Source organism: Electrona antarctica (assembly GCF_951216825.1).
Source record: "Electrona antarctica genome assembly, chromosome: 15".
NCBI lineage: Eukaryota > Metazoa > Chordata > Actinopteri > Myctophiformes > Myctophidae > Electrona > Electrona antarctica.
The window spans coordinates 34,413,861-34,435,557 of record NC_136796.1 but is presented as its reverse complement, the minus strand read 5'-3'; the positions used below and the strand labels follow the sequence as shown (position 1 = coordinate 34,435,557).

The window sequence follows — 21,697 nt, the reverse complement described above, 5'->3', positions numbered from 1 at the left end:
TAAGCGTTATGTTATTTTTTTTTAAATGTCGTGAAAAGGTGGCGCAAATCTTTGAATATAATTTATATTCTTTCAGAGCGAACGTTTTTAACTCAAATCTTTGCTTCTAGGGGGGTCCCTAGAACAACATATTGTCAGATGGGGGGGTCGGCGGCCAATTTCATATAGTTTTTGGGGTCCTTGACATGAAAAACTTTACGAACCACTGACATAGAAACGTAGGTTTTTCTGAAAACTGTCATGATTTAGAAGACATTTAGTAGAATCTGGTGTCTGGTCTAAATGGGTTAAATGAGGTGGGCTTTGACCCTGAACCCTTTACTTAACCCATTTTGACCTGATATCAGATTCTAAAAATGTCTTCTACATCCTGACAGTTTTCTGAAAAAGCTATGTTTCTATGTCAGTCGTTCTTCGATTTTTCAAAAATAGCAGACCTACAAGCTCATAGCGCGCCACTCGGTGGCGCGCTACGAGCTTGTAGATCTGCTATTTTTCAATAGCTAAAGCATAACATAATGCTAACACCAAAAGGGGTTCCCACCCAAAATGGGTTAATCAGATTAGTAATACCCCCACAACAACAACCACCACCATCCTCCTGAACGTGACGGCTGGCATTATAGTCAATGTGGAAGATATCTTCCCTCCGTGTTCCCCTCCATCGTACTACCGGGATGTTTATTTGAGCCAGGCCAATATCGATATCGATGACGTCAGTATCTGCAATAATTATGCTGCCGACATGTCTCGATTTTTAACCACTTTCGACCTGGCCTTCCTTGTTTGCTCGTGTCATTATAGGCAAAAGAAACTAAATCTAAAATGGCATCTACAGGCTTACAATTGTAAGCTTGTATATTGGCTTATATTTCTTTTGAAAAGGTGGTTAAATCAAATAAAGTTCACTTGTATTTTATATTATAAGTTATATAAGTTCTGAAATAGAAACTTTAATCATTAATACTTTTTTTTCAAATTGATTTCATGAAAATGTGTCTCTTTTTTTGACAAAACATCGTTGGTCTAGCTCTGGCGTCGTCCCCGATATATTTTTTTCCTTGGGCTCCTAATGTTTTATGCATGGCACCAACGCGCCTGTCTCCAAACCGGTGAAGTGCTTTCAGCTGAAGACAGGTTCTCGACGAGAACGTGTTTGCTTTGCCGTCCTCTGTCTCTGCCTCCTCAGAGCCCGTGTGCCTCTCTCTCAGTCACTCTTAACGAGGGAAAGAAATCCTGAAAGGAGTAAAAGATGGAGCGTGTATTTAATAAATTATGTCCTGTACTCCTACTTCGTCTTTAGTCAGTAGAAGAGACGGGAAGAGAGAGACGCGAGAGACGCTCCGAGGGTCCACTTCGGATACACGAGACGCGAGCGTGTGAAATCTTAATTACGTTTGTGTGGTGCGTCTCCGAGCCACCCCCCAAACACCCCCCCCCCCCCTATCCCTCCATCTGCAGCAGGAGTGAGTCACACTACACTACACCACACCACCCGCTACTACTACTACTACGCTGTTTTGGTGCCTGGTCTCCTGCTATCATTAAATGACTTCAGATAAAGGTGTTTTGAATGTACTCCCTGAATGTGAAGTGCGTCTGCGAAAATCAATGGGCTTTTAATCCCTTCGAGGACAGGGTTCTCCACCACTGATGAACGATAAACGAGGTCATTAGAGACTCGCTACAGTAGAAGCTGTTGAGATTATTTGGGGTGTCTTTTCCATGTCCCTGTTAGGGTTTAATCGCTTGCTACTGTTCTTTGTTTCTCTCTCTCTCTCTTCCCCTCTCTCTCTCTCTCTCTCTCTCTCAGCCTACAGCACGTTCTTCATCGTGGGCCTTGTGCTGTCCATGCAGATTCCTTTCGTGGGCTTCCAGCCAATCAGGACCAGCGAGCACATGGCTGCCGCAGGTAAGTGGTTTTACGATGTACCTATACTACATCCTATGACGAATATGGCATGGCGGTGGCATTAAGGGGGAATTGCCTATAATTAATAATTAATCCTCCATTACATCTCCATGAGCCTTGCCTAATCTGTAAGCAATACTTTTACAGGCCATGACAGTTTGGCATGGGTTGACATCGTTCAGAAATAGAAGCGTCATTATTTGCCAAACGATTCTAAAAATGAATGTCTTCTAAATCCTGACAGTTTTCTGAAAAAGCTATGTTTCTATGTCAGTCGTTCTTAGATTTTTCAAAAATAGCAGACCTACAAGTTCATAGCGCGCCACTCGGTGGCGCGCTATGAGCTTGTAGATCTGCTATTTTTCAATAGGTAAAGCATAACATAATGCTAACATCAAAAGTGGTTCCCGCCCAAAATGGGTTAAAATCCACATAAAAATAAAATCCACATTTACAAAGAATCAATGCTTGGTGGAGTCTGAAGTTGGATGGCTCCCTGCTGGGAATCTGCTCAGTATAGTGCTTCTGGACTGCAGGCCTGTCTGTGACGGGAGACATTGAAGAAACACTGCATGGTAGCCACCATCTCTCTTGTCAGTCTGTCCCTCCCTCTTGAAGGACGGCTGTAACCAAGTGGTAGAGGGTGCAGGAGGTTGAAAAAGAGTCGGACGTTGTTATAGTCTAATACAGCCTGGAAACCTATTCTGGCTGCGAATCCTGCTTGCGCCACTATTTTGAGTAGGTTCAACATACATCTCCGACTCGCAGTTTCCGGTTAAACCGCTCCAAACTCAAGATGCTCTAACATTGAAGTCGACGGCTGGCAAGCTGTGAGTTCCTTTTCGCCCACTGGATGGCAATGACAGTGGTAAATGAGTTAAAGAAATAAAGTAAAGCTTTCTGTTAAATAAACATTTTACCTCTTAAAGGACCACTTCACCACTTTTCAACCTATCTTCATATAATAGGTCCTCACTAATAATCATGATAAAATGGCACGATTTTTTTCTACTCAGTCTGTGTCTCATAGGAGGGCTGTGGGCAGTTTAGAAACCGTCTTCCAGTGACATCATCATTAAGAAGATTATTTAAAAAAAAATTACAAAAATGTTTAGATTTTCATTATCGTGAGAACGATGGCTTCCATTTTCGCATTGCGACTTTTCAGGACTAGAAAGCCTGCAGTTTTTATTAGCTTGTATTCCCCATCGATGATGTCACTGGAAGACGGTTTCTGAACTGCCCACAGCCCTCCTATGAGACACAGATCGAGTAGAAAAAAATTGATTGTTGATTATTGATTGATTATTAGTGAGGACCTATTATATGAAGATAGGTTGAAAAGTGGTGAAGTAGTCCTTTAAGTTGTTTTATACCATTTTTGGAACCGAAATAGGGAACTGGAATTGAGAAGCAGAACCGGAATTATACAAATCTTAATGATACCCATTCCTAACTGGGATAGAAATTACATGTTTTGAACTCTTGGGGCCCAGGGGACCAGAAAATACTGCCTTTTACGTCGGTCTCCCACTCCTTTCCTCTCCATTTCTCTCTCTGTCGTTATGTCTCTCCCGCTCTCTCAATTCCCCATTTGTCTGAGGATGAGTGCATTCAGCAGCTGTGCAGAACATCTGGTAGCGTCGTTATATATCTGCCCAGCGGGAGGCAGAGACACTGAGCAATGGGTTACCGTGGAGAGGAGACGTCAATCCCCAAACCACCCTGTCGCAGCCACACACACACACACACACAATGACATTACAAAACACCCACTTGAATGCCTACACCCGAGGCAGGCTGACATTCCGCGATACATGCTTGAGCTGCGGCTGCTCGCTATGGGGACGTGACGGAGCGTTTGACCTTGGGTGTAATTGTATGGAGACGGATCAGCTGTGGCTGTAACAGGCAGACGAATCAGGACTCAACGATACCATTAAGCACTTTCAACCTGGTATCACTATTTAACTATATAACTTTATGAAAATGTTTGCCTATAAAATATACAATTTACAAGCCCACAACATGTGTTATAATTTAGCTATTGAAAAATAGCAGATCTACAAGCTCATAGCGCGCCACCGAGTGGCGCGCTATGAACTTGTAGGTCTGCTATTTTTTGAAAAATTGTTAAAATGTGCCTCAAATCTTTCAGAAAATTGTCATGATTTAGAAAACATTTTTTTTTAATTTCGACGTCAGGCCTAAATGGGTTAAGTGGTTGATTGAGACAGAGCTGAGGAGAATCAAGGCCTCGTCTGCTGTTGTAAAGATTCACCAGAGACGTGCAGACGGACGGACTAACGGACAAATGCTGAGGAGGAGGAGGAGGAGGAGGAGGGGGGACAGAATGAAAGGAGGATAGAGTGGGAGTGGGAGGGGGGGGGGGGGGAATAAGCTCATTTAAGAAATGTCTCATGCATTTGAAATGTTTTCTTCACAGCCAGCGGGATCTGTATAGCATGCAGAAAATAAGTTTCCCAGACTTACAACTCAAACTTCTTTACTCCGTAAACCAAGCAGCTTTTAGAACCCTGAGGGAGTCACAGTGGGTCACTGCACGCTCGAATATTCTGTTTGTTTAAATCGTACTTTTTCTTTCTCCTTCTCATCCTCTCTGTGTGTGTGTGTGTGTGTGTGTGTGTGTGTGTGTGTGTGTGTGTGTGTGTGTGTGTGTGTGTGTGTGTGTGTGTGTGTGTGTGTGTGTGTGTGTGTGTGTGTGTGTGTGTGTGTGTGTGTGTGTGTGTGTGTGTGTGTGTGTGTGTGTGTGTGTGTGTGTGTGTGTGTGTGTGTGTGTGTGTGCGCATGCAGGTGTGTTCGCCCTGCTGCAGGCCTATGCCTTCCTTCAGTACTTGAAGGACCGTCTAACCAGACAGGAGTTCCAGACTCTGTTCCTTCTCGGTGTCGCCATGGCGGCTGGCGTTGTCTTCCTCACTGTCATCTATCTGACATACACAGGTTCGTCTTCAAACTTTTTTAAACCTGCTCCACAAGGACGTCTAGCTGGTTTTCTATCCTACAAGGACCTGCTGGGACACAGAGTGAATGCAGTTAATACAACCGTTGCCGGGATTCCTTCAAAATAGGAGCTCTGGGGTGCCGGAAATATATGGCCGCTTTTACTCTGAACGCCACGACCCGGAAACAATCCACTAAAAAAAGTTTACTTTACATTGCTAGCTTACATTGCGATCGTTTTAATTTATACCATATATGATCCAAAAAGCGTTCATATTTTGCGGGAGAGACGGATGAGGAGCAGAAATGAAGTGCCAGTATATCGATCCGTTCAAAACCACGGAGAGCGCCCTGGATTAGGAGAGATGAGTCTTTCTTTCCGCCGCGCTAACAGCTAAGTCAACGGTAAGCTAATTTGAGTGCAGAGCATAGCATACGGCCGAAAGGCGAACTGACAAATAATCGCCCGGTATCATTGAGGATGCGCTAGGACGTCCACAGACGTCCTATGTACCCCTCGGTTCGAGTCCCTATGACGTTTCCAGACGTCCTATGTACAGAATGTGATTAGGATGAAAACCAAACTCAACAGGAATGCAATGCAAGGATAACCTTTTAACCAAAATACTGTACATGTATGTAATGTTGGCGTGTACACTCGGAGGCAGAAAACCAGAGGTCTCTGGGGAGTGGGGACCCGCTGGGGTTCAAGCTGACTGTTTTCCAGGGCAGCAGTAGACTGGACCACGCTTTTACGTCCAATCTGTACTGTAGCACGCAGAAATGGTTCCTGTTGTCATCATAAATGTCAATATGTTTATGCAGGTTATATCGGATGATACCAAGTGGAAAACTGAGTTGACAGCATAGAATTCTAGTGGTGATATTTATGGACGAACATGTTTGTTATTGTTAGGCCTCCCATGGTAGAAACGGCCTACATCCCAATCCTCGGTGCACGTGGTCATTAGTGGCATAAGCATAATAATAGTCCGATCGGGAGAACACAGCCGCGAGCGAGACTGGCGCGACAATGGAGGGCAATCACTTCCGGGCCGGCCGGATGAGGGCTCTTCTCTGTTTGTCTGGCATTTCACTGGCACTGGCCTCACGTTACCGCCTCGGGAGGGAATGTGTTAAATATAAATGGTGCATTTACATAGCGCCTTCATCCAAGGCGCTTTACATAGATTGTATGTACTGTATTGTATGTGCTGTTATATGCGTTGACATTTCATAACACAACAGTATATTGCAATATTTGCTTAATTACCGTCCGGGTGCATTAAAGTATTACTAAGGATAGGCCTTGCTGTGTATCTTCTCTTATTCCACTCATGACTATCCGTGTACACAAGTAAACAGAATGTGCTGGATAATACTACCCCCGCGACAACTGATCCCACCAGTAAAACTTCCAGTAAACAGTATAAAGTTTGTACATGCCGCGCTGGCCCAACCCATGTCAATAAATCGTGCCGTATCTTATTTGAATCTCTTGACAATCCCCTTAACGGCTTATCCGGGGCTCTCGTAAACAGGAAATGGAGCTCAGCTGAGTAGTAAAGCAACATTTGAATACGGCAAAATAAAAATAGGATATTGGCATGCGTGGGAGGGCGCGCGCCCCCACTCTGAATCATGCAGAGTGTACCTGGCTCGCTCTGCTGCAAGTCATTGTTTATCCCATTTACACCTGAGGCCCATTCTACAAAATGTCTTCATGACAGTTTTCTGAAAAACCCTTCTCAAACTATTTCATGTCAAGCACCCCAGAAATTATATGTAATTGGCCGCCGACCCCCATCTGAAAATATATTGTTCCAGGAACTGCCCAGAAGCAAAGATTTGACTTACAAACGTTTGCTCTGAAAGAATATATATTCAAAGATTTGTGCATCATTTTCACGCTTTTTCAAAAATTGCAGATCTACAAGCTCGTAGCACGGCACCGAGTGCCACGCTACGAGCTTGTAGATCTGCTATTTTTAATTTTTTTTAAATCCTTAAAACACCAAAAGGGGTTCCCCGTCTTAAATGGGTTATGCCACACTGTGCAGCGCTGAAGGTCCTTCTGTCGTATGAAATGAAATGTGCGGTGCTGGAAGTCCAGTTAAATTTATGTGGTGCTTTCAAGTTCAAACAAGTTAATCTCGAAGTGCTTTGCGGGTGCGACAAAAGGACAGGAATACAGGGAACAGCCAAGAATCAAGAAACATGATGCAACTTTTAAAATATGAGGTCAGACTTCAGACGGAGGTCTTTGGCGATGAGTTCTCACTCTGAGAGCCTTATTTATTTGCATGCACACACCATCTAATTTGCTCTTTAAAATGCTTTTTGTTCCATATAGATGTACGGTAGTTTTGGATATTAACACAGCCGACGCTAATCGCGTATCAATACGTTATCAATTAATCAAACGACGGGTGCGAACCACGTATCCATACGTTTTAATCACTTTTTTATAGCATACTTTCATTCATCTTTTTACCCACCCGGACAATGAAGAACCATCGCCCTATCATTGCTGCTTAGTCCCGCTCACGTGATCAAAAAAAAAAAAAAAAAAAACCCTCCCCTCCTGAAAACAGGAGGGCGGGCCGCTTTACGTGTAGAAGCCACTAAGCCAGTGTAAAATGGACGCGCCCATGGAATGATCCAGTCGGTGTGTGAAAAGAATCCAATTTCACCTAACCTCGCCTCACCAGGCTTTCCTCCACCTATTGGCTTTCACACAACACTATACTCGATTCCCCCCTCCCCTCCTGTTTCTCCTGCAGGAGGAGGGCCTTGCGAGATGGGGGCTCTGTCCTGGCTCTGTCTCTCGGAAAAAAACATGATGAACGGATCGCTGCCTAAACACATATGCACCGGATCCGATCGGCATTGCATTATAACGTCTGCAACACACATGGACAGATGCATGTTTCCTTCTTCATACTGTAGCGACCAAACGATCCCCGAGCCTACAATACTACGAACTAACCACAGTATCGAGGGGCCGCCACGACAACAGACAGTGTGCCGTTGGTGGATCACGTATCGCCATGCAGAGCCGTCATAATCGGAGATCGCTCGGACGTGTGATTGTAACGCTTTTTTATTCATTATAATTGTAGTAATAAGACCGCAATGAACGCATCGGGGACGTAATCGACCCGGGTGTACTGTATAACGAACTTTTCCGCGTCCTAAACCGTGGTGTTGTGATCCGTTGTCGTCGACATCACAGCCGGGTGAATCTTTTTTTTTCCTCCATCGCCCCCAACCTGCATGCCCAGGCATGTTCTCTTGTTAGTAAATATACTTCACTAGCTTGAAAAACAAAATCAGCTGATGATGACAACGCGTCTCACCGTTATACTATAGTTCTGAACCGAACGGTGGAATGGGACTTTTTATAGCCGTACGGATCAAGACTTTTGCTGCCCAATGTGCCCATGAACCCCCCCCCCCCCAATGTTTTGCGATCAAGACAATGAGGCAATCATCATCATCGAAAGCAGAGTTATGAAGGTTTATAGTCAGACATTGACAGGCAGATATAACAATAAACACAATAAATATGCTATACATCCTATACACCGAATGAATGCCCTGAATGTGTACTTTTACGAGGAAAAGAGTAAACATTGAGCCCATGTACAGTTTGTCATAAATTGGTTACATTGCACATTGCGCCCACCAGATATAACTGCAGAGAAGACATGGACCCGAACTCAATATTCACAAAATAAGGCCTATAGCGACATATAAATACTATATACCGTATGAAACAGAAGACTCTCTGCTTTCATAAGAAAAAAACTTCTACTGTAGTAATAATAAAAATCACACCCATGTGAAGTGAGTGGTGCAACTCTGTCCCATATTCTGTTCTCTGCTTATTCAATACAGCTCGCTATATACGGACTGAGGCAGAAAGTCATGTAAACCTTTTATTTACAGTTTGGTCTGTAAACTTCTACTGTAATAATAAAAATCACACCCCTGTGAAGTGAGCGTTGCAACTGTTCTGTACTTATTCACTACAGCTCGCTATATACGGACTGAGACAGAAAGTCATGTAAAGGAGTTCACGTCCATGTCTTCTCTGAAGTTATCTGGTGGGCACAAGCTGCATTCAATAACCAATTACTGTCTAACTGTACATGGGATCAATGTTTACTCTTTTCCTCGTAAAAGTACACATTCAGGGCTTTCATTCGGTGTATAGGATGTATAGGATATTTATTGGGTTCAATTTTATATCTGCCTGTCAATGTCTCTGACTTTAAACCATCCATAACTCTGCTCGCTGTTCAAGATAACCACTTCCAGGCAAATGCAGGTGTTGCAAAAAGGTCAATATCTCCAGAATGGAACATGGTAAAATCAAAATGTATTTTTTAAATAAAAGTGGACAAGTTCAGCTTTCTTTTGATGTATGCGTGTGATTCTCGCTATAAGAGAACATTTTGCTGTGGGCCCCCGAACAAGGCCTTTGTGCAATGTTAAACGGTAGCAACATCCAAATAGGCCTGCCGAGATCTTGTAGCAATCAAAGTGTTAACACTCCCAACACCCAGGACGAAGTTCTTTGTCCTTTCTATTAGTAACGCCCGACGCCCAGGACGAAGTATTGTACAAGACGAAGTTTATTGATATGAGAACGGATCGCATCGCTCCATAGCTCAGGAGCGCCTGTTGGGCAATCCTCGAAAATCTTAAAACGTTCATAACTCGCGTATGTATTTGGCCACCGACCCCCATCTGAAAATACGTTGTTCCAGGAAACTCCCCCCACCCCCCCATGCAAAGATATGAGTTAAAAACGTTCACTGTGAAAGAATATACAGTATATAAAAAAATGTGTACACATTTTCACGATAAAAAAAAAGCTTAAAAGATAAGGTGACACAGATGCGTCCTCTAAATGGGTCTAAAAGGGTTAACCACGTAAACCCCAACGTCCTTATCGCGGGGAAGCCTTTTGCAGAAGACAGCAGATGGACAATGTTTCATCGGCTATCAGTGAAAGCTCTCCCCCACTGTAGGGCATAGCAGTGGCGGCCATTTTCTGCTTCCATCGATCCAGACGGACCCAATTAATTTTGCCCTTAGAGATTTCCAAAAATATTTATATCAACTATTTAAACTAAGCCTATATTAGAATCAAGCCATCCAAGATCCTGGTAAACCATGACCATTATGTGAAGAATTAATGAATATGATATACTATATTTAATAAATTCTCTTTTTTTTGCAGTTTTCTTTTCTTTTTTCACAGAACCAAATGTTTTATGGTCATGATTCACCAGGATCATGGGTGGCTTCATTCTAGGCTTTAAATAATTGATATAATTATTTTTGGAACTCCCTATGGGGAACTAGAAAGTGGCCGTCACTGCTATGCCCTATAACCGAAAACAGAAAAGACACTAGTATAGAGCCCTGTGGGACTCCAGTCCACCATAATGTGGTTCAGGTGGTTAAGCATAATGCGTTCCACTGCGTCTAGCGTACGTCTGTGTGTTTCTTGGCAACCATCCTGCTACATGTTTCCGAAGGTACTACTGTGCATTGTTTGGTGGAATTTGACGTTGATAAGTTAGCACATTGTCTTTTGCCGTCTTTATTTTATGTAAGCTTGCCAGGTATGTGTGTAGTGACCAGTATGTGAATGCAATAAGCCGTGCAAGGCCTTGGTGAAAGGCTATTTTTACATTTACATTTTTAAAATGTTTTGAACATTTAAACACTTTAACTTCAAATGAAACCAAATGGACCCGTACGTGTCCATTTGGGCTCATTTTACAGTCTCAAGAGTTAAATTATTGTTAAACATCTGCATTGCTTCAGAAGGCTACACAATTAGAGAATGTAGAAGAATTGTTATTTTGATCAATGTTTGCCAACAGCTTGGAGTTATGGACAAAATCTTATTCAACGACAACAAAATATTTTTTAGTTTTGGGTCTGAGAGGCTAAACATCATTAAATGATGGTCCGTGGCTCAAATGCTGAATAAATAACGGGCCTTGAAATGAAAAGGGTTGAAAACCACTGTCAGAACTAGTTTAATAAGAATTCCGACGGTGATAAGGGATTTCCAATTTGCTCTCACCCTCCGCTGTTTACATTTTGAAAAGAAAAAAAAGCTGATTATTGTAATTTGGAGCTATCAGAGTAAATATTCAGTGAAGCACTTGCCCAAACTTAGAACTCATCAAATGTCGTATTTGCACTTAGCGCTGACATTTCTCCAGACTAGTGAGAGTTGGGGTTGTTATCAACTCCCTCCCGTTTGATGCAGGAGTCAAAGAACATGTTCCAGGCTCTCTCGCCTTGGAATCTGGGGTTCATATCTGGGAGAGAGGCTTGCAGCTCTGGGACCGTGTCGACTGGTTACACAGTTAAAATGTATTTGCATTGGCTGAGCCAGCAACTTCCTAAATGGAGAGAGAGAGAGAGAGGAGGCAGCTCTTTGCCTGGAGCAGAACGCGGTTCGGATGTTCTTCAAAATGCTCCACTGAGTCACAAGTCATAAGTTGGACCCAATGTGTTGCAGCATCTTCAGCACATCTCTGGTGATAGCTATTATCGCTTTAATATGATAATAGTCAGTGGCGTAAGAGAGCGATGGAGGGTAAACAGATTTTATTTTTATTTTCAAATTCACAATTTGCTGACAATGAAGTGATTGGACTTTGAAGCTTTCCTCAGCCGTGCGAGATAAAGACTGAGAGTTTAGGGAGTAGTAGTTATTTTCAAATAATTAACAGACCTACACCCGGCCACTTAAACCCCAGCATCTGACAAGCTCAAAGCGCATCACGCTTTGAGTTGTCTATTAATATCATGAGTGGGCAACTTTGAAGATGGAGAGGGCCACTATATTTCCACACTCACTCCAGAGGGCCACTATATTTCCACACACACTCCAGAGGGCCACTATATTTCCACACACACTCCAGAGGGCCACTATATTTCCACACTGACTCCAGAGAGCCACTATATTTCCGCATCACTCCAGAGGGCCACTATATTTCCACACTCACTCCAGAGGGCCACTGTTATTTTGGAATTGGAATCCTGAAAAGTAACTTTTGTATTTAATTGCAAATGCCTTTAATTATAGTTATGTTAACTTAACACATGGGCGGCAGTGGCTCAGGGGTAGAGTGGCTGGATGGTAACCGCAAGGTCGCCAGTTCGAACGCGGGAAGTTAGTGTCGAAGTGTCCTTGAGCAAGACACTGAACCCCTAATTGCTCCTGATGTGCTGGTTGGTGCCTTGCATGGTTTCCGCAGCCAATGGTGTATGAATGTGTGTGAATGGGTGAATGTAATGCACAGTCTATGTAAAGCGCCTTGGATAAAGGCGCTATATAAATGCACCATTTTTTACCATTTAACTTTATGAACTAAATACAAATATATTGGACATAAAAAAGACAACATTAACACTACTCATTGAGCTACTAATTTAGACTGAAGTAAGGGTCATGTCTGCATGTTTGGAATTGTAACCGCTGAAATAAATAATATATCAGTATTCTGATATTAACCACATTAAGTGAAGGTGGGGGCCGCATGTGGCCCCGGGCCACTAATTGCCAATGGTATGGTCTGTTTCCTGAGATTTAATGTAGGGCGAAAACAGAAACGCTACTACAGTATAGAGCCCTGAGGGACTCCGCTCGACAGCTCACAGTGGGTTAACGGGAACTAGACGTTAAAAGTTCCTGGCCACACAAGAAGGTAGTTTGAGTGAACACAGTGAAAATTGCCCTAGAATAGTATTTGTATTTTCAACGATGATGAATGGTCTTAAGGGAGCCATGGAAACTCTCGCCTTTCGTCTTTCCTTCGGGGCAGGTCATTTTTTCGTGCATCATTTCTAGTTGTGGGGTCAAGCTAGGGGAGACAGTTCTACATTATTTGTTCGGGCACTTTTCCCTTTGGTTCTCATTATGCACTAATAATGTATGTGTTTAAACTGCGTCCGCTCTCTCTCTCTCTCTCTCCCTCTCTCTCTGTCTCGCCCTGTGTCTCTCTCTATTGATTTGTGTTTCTTCATTTAGGTTACATCGCTCCGTGGAGTGGGCGTTTCTACTCGCTCTGGGACACCGGGTAAGCCTCGCTCGACCTTCGCAAGCCCCTCGCCCGTCAATAGAACATTTGTTCAATTGAGTGTGTGCATGTGTGTTTGAGAGGCCTTTAGAAGCATTTCTGTACGCCCCAGTGGAGAACACACACACACACACAAAGAGAAACAGTATTGCTGGCTACAGAACAGAGGTCTTAGCAGTCTAGCATACATATTGGTATTCTCCATATGAGCTGTGCCTGTTAAGTATTCACAAACCCTAGCATACAACTAACATACAGTACAAGGGGGTCCTCAAGATATTCTTATTTCTCATTAGAAACCTTTGGGGGGGCTTTCTGTGGTTTCACCAAAGATCCACCATTGAACCCCTGTTTTTGAGTGGTGCAACCACTCCAAGGAACAGCAATGTCCGTGTCCGTGTGACACCTATGTGACTCGTGTTAACCTATATTTGTGTGTGACTCATGTGTGACTCATGAGTACCAGTAGGGGCGCTGTCGTGCCAGAAACAGAGAGAGAGAAATAGTGCTGAACTGTTGCCTGCTAATGAGAGCGAGAGAGAGAGGGGGGGGGGGGGGGGGGGGGGGGGGTGTAAGGGGGGGAGTTGCACCACTCAGTTCACACGGGTGTGATTTTTTTTTCTCTCTGATTAAATCTTTTGATCTTTTGAAGACTATCAATCCAATCATCCTGTTTGCTGACAGAAGCACCTCGGTATGTTTTTGTCTTTCTTCTGATAGGCTGTAACTCTATCGCTGTGTTTGCCCTTTCACAGCGGTAATCACTGCACACTTTAAAAATAAATATTTAAAACTCACCACAGCAAATTAAACACAAACGTGCAAAAATAAGAAAACATGGTACTACTCAACTCTGGTAGACTAGGTTTATTAATATTTCAGAGTTGGTGAAGGGGAGGGGGGGGTTGACTTGGGATCCTACGGTCCTTGGAATGTAAAGTATTTTTTCTATTTTATTTTTTAGTAGTGGGATTTATCGTTTGTCTTAAGCCCAACACACACCGTCTGTGAAGCGGGTGCGCAGCGACGCGGCACAGTATTGCCGCGCGTCATAGCCGCACAGCAACATCCACAGGACGCGGCGCGCTACCGCGCGGCTGGCCAGCCACGCCCACGGATTCCCGGATGGAGGCCGCGCGGCAACGCCTGGAAAATAGAACAGCGGCGTATCGGAGCGTCGGGCGAGGCGTGAACGCGTGCGTCTGACGCCGCCGGTGTAGGATAGGTTCATTGAAAATAACGGAGGCGGCTCTTTTGACGTGCGGCGTTCACAGACGGTGTGTGTTGGGCTTGAACAAGGCATATCTCATTCTAATTTGAATCAAACTGTGCTAGTATCTAGTATAGTATTTTACTTATTTCTACTGTCTCTCCTTCCTTCTTCCCTTGATCTATTTTCTCTCTCCACACCTCCCTCCCAACACACTGCCCCCCCCTCCCATTCTCTACTCTTTCCTCTCCTCTCTCTCCCTCCGCTATGTCTTCCTCTCTCTCCCTCCGCTATGTCTTCCTCCAGCTACGCTAAGATCCACATCCCCATCATAGCGTCTGTGTCGGAGCACCAGCCGACCACCTGGGTCTCCTTCTTCTTTGATCTGCACATCCTGGTGTGCACCTTCCCAGCAGGCCTCTGGTTCTGCATCAAGAACGTCAACGACGAGCGAGTCTTTGGTATTCAAATTATTGTTGTTTTTCATTGATGTTGCTGTTCTCTTTAATGTTTTATTTTTTTTTATGCTGGGGGGACTCTTGGAGAGTTCTTTTCGTTTTTCTTCTTCTTATTGTTTCCATTATTTGTTTTATTGAATGCTGCGGACATTTCAAGTCTACAGTGTAAAGGTTCTAAAATGATACTAAGGCTTTGATGTTTTGATATGCCAGTATGTCGCCAATATAATGTAACGAGGATCTCTCATTTGTAAAATATCACCATGTGTGTGTTTGACAGTGTTTCAAAGGGATGCACACGCAGATTAGACACACCAACGGGCCGTCATGCGTAAACAACGGTCGGACATGCGGTCGAACATGCGCTGCTCCGTGGTTAGGGTTAGGTTAGGGTTTGAGGTAGGTTGTCGGTCTGACAGTCGGACCAATAGTATGTCTAAACTAAAGCCTGTACCCTGTTTCAAATAGTCTTTTTAGTCATCAGTGATTGGGGGGCTAGGGCTCATGCAGTTAAACAGCAGATATGTAATACTCGATGTTGGCCTAGTAGTACCATTAACAGTAAGCTTAGGAACATGTGGTGAATCTCTCTTAACTACACCTCAGAACCTACGGAGCCCTCTCGGTACAGAGAAACTACACTAAGGTTTGTAATGTTTCCTCACGGCCATGTTTCACAATAATGCACCCTGGAAGTAATAGCAGCGAGCTCTGTCTCCGTGTCCCTGACTGTGTGTCTGTCCACCCGACGTATTCACCAGACACTTGATGCTATCGATCCTCTACGCACCTGTTGGCTCAGCTCTAAGCTTTCAAGGACAGGGACGCACACAGCCAGTGAGCCACGTAAACATAATAATTGTTTCGGTTTTTTTTACGGTGTGGCTCTGCAAGAGGCTTGTGTACGCGAATCTGTGTACAGTAGGTATTCTCACTCACGCCGTGTCCATTTGTATCTATTTGTAGACCATCAAGAGTTATGGGGGCATTTTAGAGGCTATTCTTTCTGGCTATTCAGAAATAGCAGATATACAAGCTAACAGTGCGGCGCTGTTAGCTTGTATTTTTTACAAGGAGGTGGGGGGTAGTCACTTGACTAAGGGGGGAGAAATACAAATTTTTCCCCCTTTGGCATGCTGAAAGGTGGATTTTGAGGCCTGTTTTAAATTACGCCAGTGATTTGAGATCTCTCTCTCTCTCTCTCTCTCTCTCTCTCTCTCTCTCTCTCTCTCTCTCTCTCTCTCTCCTGCAGTGGCGTTGTATGCCATCAGCGCGGTGTACTTCGCCGGCGTGATGGTGCGTCTGATGCTGACGCTGACTCCCGTGGTGTGCATGCTGTCGGCGGTGGCGTTCTCCAGCGTGTTCGAGCGCTACCTGGGAGACGACGCCAAGAGAGAGAACCCCCCCGCCGAGGACAGTAGTGACGAGGACGACAAGAGGAGCTCTGGGAACCTCTACGACAAGGTGCGTGTGTGCGTGTGTGCGTGTGTGCGCGTGTGTGTGTGTGTGTGTGTGTGTGTGTGTGTGTGTGTGTGTGTGTGTGTGTGTGTGTGTGTGTGTGTGTGTGTGTGTGTGTGTGTGTGTGTGTGCGTGTGCGTGCGTGCGCATATTTTCAGATGGTGGTCCACGGCCAAATACAGATAATCTTGGGGGTCCTTGACATGAAAAAGGTTGAGCACCTCTGACATAGAAACGTTGACTCAGAAAACTTAGGATTTAAAAGACATTTTTGTTAGAATCTGCCTCAATGGATTAACCCATTCAGGCCTGACGTCGACATTTAAAAAAAAAGTTTTCTAAATCATGACAATTTTCGGAAAGATTTGAGGCACATTTTAACGATTTTTCAAAAATAGCAGACCTACAAGTTCATAGCGCGCCACTCGGTGGCGCGCTATGAGCTTGTAGATCTGCTATTTTTCAATAGCTAAATTATAACATAGTTTAAAACACCAAAAGGGGTTCCCGCCCAAAATGGGTTAATGGTTAATGTGGTTAAACGCTAACGTGACATGGATGCGTTCCAGGTCTCAATGGATTAAAAAGCCTAAATGTATGAGTGACAGCCCATGGCTCACATCATTCACACCGTGAAGGAAATCAAATTACAGCCGATTCCAGCTGCATTAGTGATTGTCTTGCTCGTAATGCCGCAATAATGATGGAATAGGCATGAAGATTTGTTCCATTGATTTCAGCCTGAAGGTTTTCCTGTAAATGCAAGCAACTAACGGGAGTTTTAATTTGACCTTTGTCGTTTTCATAATGCAGATCTGTGCACATTCCATATTGAAGATGTCAGATTTTGGTCCGGAAGTCTTAATTAATTCCAAGTGTTAACAAACGCTCAAATCTGCCAAATGGCCGCGCTCCAGATGGTTTCACAAAAGCTAAGTGGTGCTGCAGTTTGTTCCTCATTTCTATTGGGATTCTCCACCACACATATCCCAGAGAAACACTTCCCGCTTCCCTACAGGCGTAATTATTTTATCACAGTGGTCGGAAACAAAGGTCACCTCCAGTAGGCAATGTGCATGACTAACACAATTTTAAAAGCTACTGTTCTTGCAAAGCTTTTCTTGCAAAACACATCAAAAAATTGGTTATCTTTATCGCCGCGTAACATTCATATTATGGTAATAGGGCCAGGGGGCAATGTGACTTCAAATCAGTATCACAATTTAATTCAAACGCTTGCCTCGATTTCGATTTAATGAACGACTCTATTTTTAAAGGTGAAACTAACATATCTAGAAGCTCACAATGCATTGCATCGTGGGCCGGTTGTGAACTGATAGATCTGCTATGGCTTAATCAGACACATTGATATAATAACACAAAAGGTATTGCTTTCCACTTCAGTTCTAAGTTGATTATTGGTTCTAAATATACATTTTGATATATTTATTTGCTTTTTGGTTAATACAGCGAGACTCTTTGTTTGAAAACCGTTTCACTCGGAAACCGAGACGCAGGAAGTGAATTATCGCTATGTAACGGGTGCTGCGATTGTTATTTAATTCACCCAAAGTACATTTTGTAACCAGGGATAGAGAAATAAGGCGCAAATCAAGCTTGTTTTGAGCCAAAATGAAGAATCCGAGATATTACGATTCTAATAACTACGTTCCCATAGACAGCATAAGCCAGCGGAATTTTCATTCCGCATATGGAACACACGTAATCAATTGGTAATAAAAAAAGGCGTCAAAAGGCAATCTCGGCGCAGAGTGAGTTAATTGCCCGGCCCTTTGTGTGAATGTACGCATGACGCAAACAACAGTAACAAAAAAGAAAGGATAATTTCGCACAAACAAATTAATCGCAAAAGAAAAAGAAAAACAACACCCCCCCCCCCCGTGTATATTGACCTTATTAGTGATGGCTGCTAAGCAGCTGTACTTGAGTGGTTCAGGATTAAGCTTTTCAGTAGAAGGGCAGAAAGCATTTAGACCAGTGACCTTTCAGTCACAAGCTCGCTTACGTCTCTAAAATTCTGGAACCAGTGTCTTTGAAATAATTAAGATGCATCTCTCTCTCTCTCTCTCTCTCTCTCTCTCTCTCTCTATCTCTCTCTCTCTCTCTCTCTCTCCATACAATGCGTCGTATCTCTATAATGTATTTGTGCACGTGTGTATGTGTACACTGTGCACACTGTATATACTCACCCTTAACTATAATAGCTCACACACGCACCAGTATAAAATATTAATTTGTAGTCCTCAATGATTTCTCTTCAGTCAACACTGAGTGCTGTTTAAGGTACTCCAAGGAAACAGCGCTTAATTTGCTCAATAATTCATTTTGCCTTTTAAATAATTCAGAAGCATGCAACCGTAACAAAGGCTCCACCATCCATAACAATAGTGTGCATTGTTTTTAAATAAAAGTCCTCAGTCGCCACGACTGATTTCAGTCTTTTTATCCCAGCATGTCTTCTATAGAAGTGTCTCCTACACCGAAAATAGGCTTTATACAAGCTTACAGCACGTTGCACGGTTCTTAGTTATTTCAGACTTCCAAAAAACCCTAATGATCTCAGATATTTCATAACTGCAATCGTTAGCGCCTCAATCTGGCAATTTCTCCAACCGGTTAGCTGTATGGCTACCAAATATTGCGTTAAGTGCGTAGGACACACGGTGTTAGGGGTGGGACGATATGGGTACCTCACGATACGATATATATCGCGATATTAGGCCCTCGATAACGATAATATCACGATATTCGATATATTGCGATATTTCCGATATATCGATATTGTATACAATTTCATCAACGATATATCACGATATCTGCAGCTACAAAATACGTGGAACTGAAAAAACGCTATTTCCGTGCTCGGACACAGGGAGGGACACACACATAGCTGTCTATAGTGGCACCTAAAAACTAAATTAATACTCAATAAACTCCACCTTTGCCTCATACCCTCATCATAATACCTCACAAACACCACCAACTGACCATTATCACTGGTGTCAGTGGACTTGTCCACTGCTGGGGAAATGCATTCTGCAATTTGTATTCCCACAAAGCTGTTTGGACAAATCACCATCCAGTAATTCAGTACTTCTGGTTGCTGTGGAATCTGAGAGTGGGATTTTTTTTTTTAATATCGATATTTTAATAATCAATATCGATTATTTATTGCGGGAGGACGTATCAATATATATCGCCATATCGATATTTCAGCACACCCCTACTAAGTGTGCGGTGGCTCCTTTCATGTGGTTTCACAAATTATTACATATATTAGGACTTGGTCCTATAGCAACATTTTTCATTCGGAGATTATATTATTTATTTATTTATTTTTGCTTTAATCCAGTGGTTCTCAACCAGTGGTCCGGGAACAACCAGTGGTCCTTGAGGGGGTTACAGCTGGTCCCCAGCTGAACCTAAATCCCTCCTAATGGTACCAACATCAATACAGCATGGAATTGTGGACAATTCCAACAGTGTAGGAAAATGCGTGAAAGATTTCACGTAATTGCACACTGCGTTAATGATTTGAGGCTTTTTGTTGAAAACGGGCCAATCCTGCAAAATTTGAAAGCCACTGGGCCTCATGCGCCAATAAGTTCCTAACTTTTCCTCTTACATTTCTTCCTAAGTGAATTCCTAAGAGAAGTCCAGTCAGATTCATGAAACGTTCTTAAGTAGGCAGAATTGTTCGTAAGCATGTTCTTATGATGATGAATCCAAATCCTCGTAACTTGAAGGGGTGTGCCAGTTCATTCAAATTATCATAGGTAGACGCCCCACATATCCTAATTAGCATCCTAATTACCATAGGGAACCGCCCCACCAATCCCATATAAGGCATTGGGAATTCACTTTCCTACCTGTGTTCACCCAGGTGGGTGTGGTTTTGCATGACTCCATGGCCTTGCCTGCAGTCACACCTGTGTGTGATTGCAGCTCACAGGACCTCACACATAGAAATAAAGTTGAGTGAAGTCAAGAATACCTAAACTAAAGTCTAAATATGGTGGAACACCAGACTCCAAACATTAAAAATCAATAATACTGTGGAGGTACTGAAGTGAACAGAAATTTTCACATTTTCAATATTTCAATATTTTAATATTTTCAATATTCATGAATGTATTTTATTATTTATCTCACAATAGTCAACTGGGGGGGGGGGGTTATGTGGTGGGTATGGTGCGTTTGTTTGGGTTGGGTTGTGAACGCTAAACCAGTGGTTCTCAAACATTTTCATGTCAAGGACCATTCTGCAGACCCCCATATGAAAATATTTTCTGCTAGGGTAATGTTTTGAAGATTTATCAAAATGTTTTGAAAATAGCCGATCTACAAGCTCAAAATGGGCAGTAATGGGACGCGTTTGTGAGCTTGTATATTGGCTATTTTCAAAGTATAAATGGGATTAAAGTGGTAAAATATTCCATATTTTGCTGTGGACTGCCTGGAACTTCCTCAAGGACCCCTTGAGGTCCTCAGACCAAACTTTGAGCATCATGCAGATGGCGCTGTTTTCCCTTTATGTTTTCAGATTGCACTTAAGAACGAAAAAGGCACCCTAAGAGTGCTCCACAGTGTGCGTAGATTCTGTTCTTACCTACGAACAAATCACAGCTAAGAAAAGATTGAGGGATCCCAAAACCTTCTTAAAAACTTCCTAAGTGGGTCTAAGAACAAATTTCCTCTTAAGAACTTCTTAACTCTTTGAGAGTTTCATGGATTTCTATATAGTTTTTAGACTTCTCTATGGCAGAATGGCGTTTTTGAATGATTTATTGAAAATTCTCTGTTGTGAATGTGTGACAACGAAAGACCTTCAGAGAAAGCTTGGCTTGTCTGCTTCCAGGAAAAAAATGAACTGAGTTGATAAAATGTTTAGTTGTGGTGTTGGAAGCCATTTAAAAGAGCCTGCATTTACACTGGGTAGTGTTTCTAGGACAACAAAAAAAGTTATGACCGGTTGAAGTTTTATTTTCTAAATAACTTTTTTTCTGCTGGGCGTACATAGCCATGCAATATCTCATTTTAAAGGGTGAGTTGTCTAGTTCAATTAAAATAAAATAAAAAGTTTCTCACATGTACCACTGTAGATATTTTGCCATCTATAAATAGCATGGTCAGTCATGATCAATCTGACCTATCCAGCTAAAAGTCCCCCTAGCTCTGAAATGGAACATCATATAAACTCAATTCTTTTTTGGGGTAAAATTAGACATTCTAACGCACATTTTGATATATACCATGTTTACATAGTCTTACCAGTACCGTGTCTATTCATGCATGTATCTCAAAAACCTGTTGTGAAGAAACAGTTTTGATAAAAAACTCATCCAAGGACATTGTTTTGATATGACTTTGTGCCCATGATATGTATCAAAATATAGACTTGAATGTATACTGTATTATAACAAAAAAATTGGGTTCTTACCATCTACCGTTACAGAGTAAATCACAGTTGAAACTCGCTTAGTCAAACCATAAACCTCAGACTAGTGAACAAAATAGCCATGACAGGTCTAACTCATTGTAAAAGCTTGTCTTTTATTTT

At 42.8% G+C, this 21,697-nt stretch overlaps 1 protein-coding gene across 1 annotated transcript in view; it reads left to right on the top strand.

Annotated features, from left to right (window-relative positions):
• The window catches only part of LOC306938588 (dolichyl-diphosphooligosaccharide--protein glycosyltransferase subunit STT3B), a 170,535-nt gene that overhangs the window by 129,539 nt on the left and 19,299 nt on the right, over window positions 1-21,697 (top strand). Inside the window, exons 6-10 of the mRNA XM_079522829.1 lie at window positions 1,814-1,912; window positions 4,727-4,873; window positions 12,942-12,990; window positions 14,507-14,661; window positions 15,911-16,122. Of these exons, the coding sequence (XP_079378955.1) occupies window positions 1,814-1,912; window positions 4,727-4,873; window positions 12,942-12,990; window positions 14,507-14,661; window positions 15,911-16,122 (662 nt within the window). The remainder of the gene's footprint in view (window positions 1-1,813; window positions 1,913-4,726; window positions 4,874-12,941; window positions 12,991-14,506; window positions 14,662-15,910; window positions 16,123-21,697) is intronic.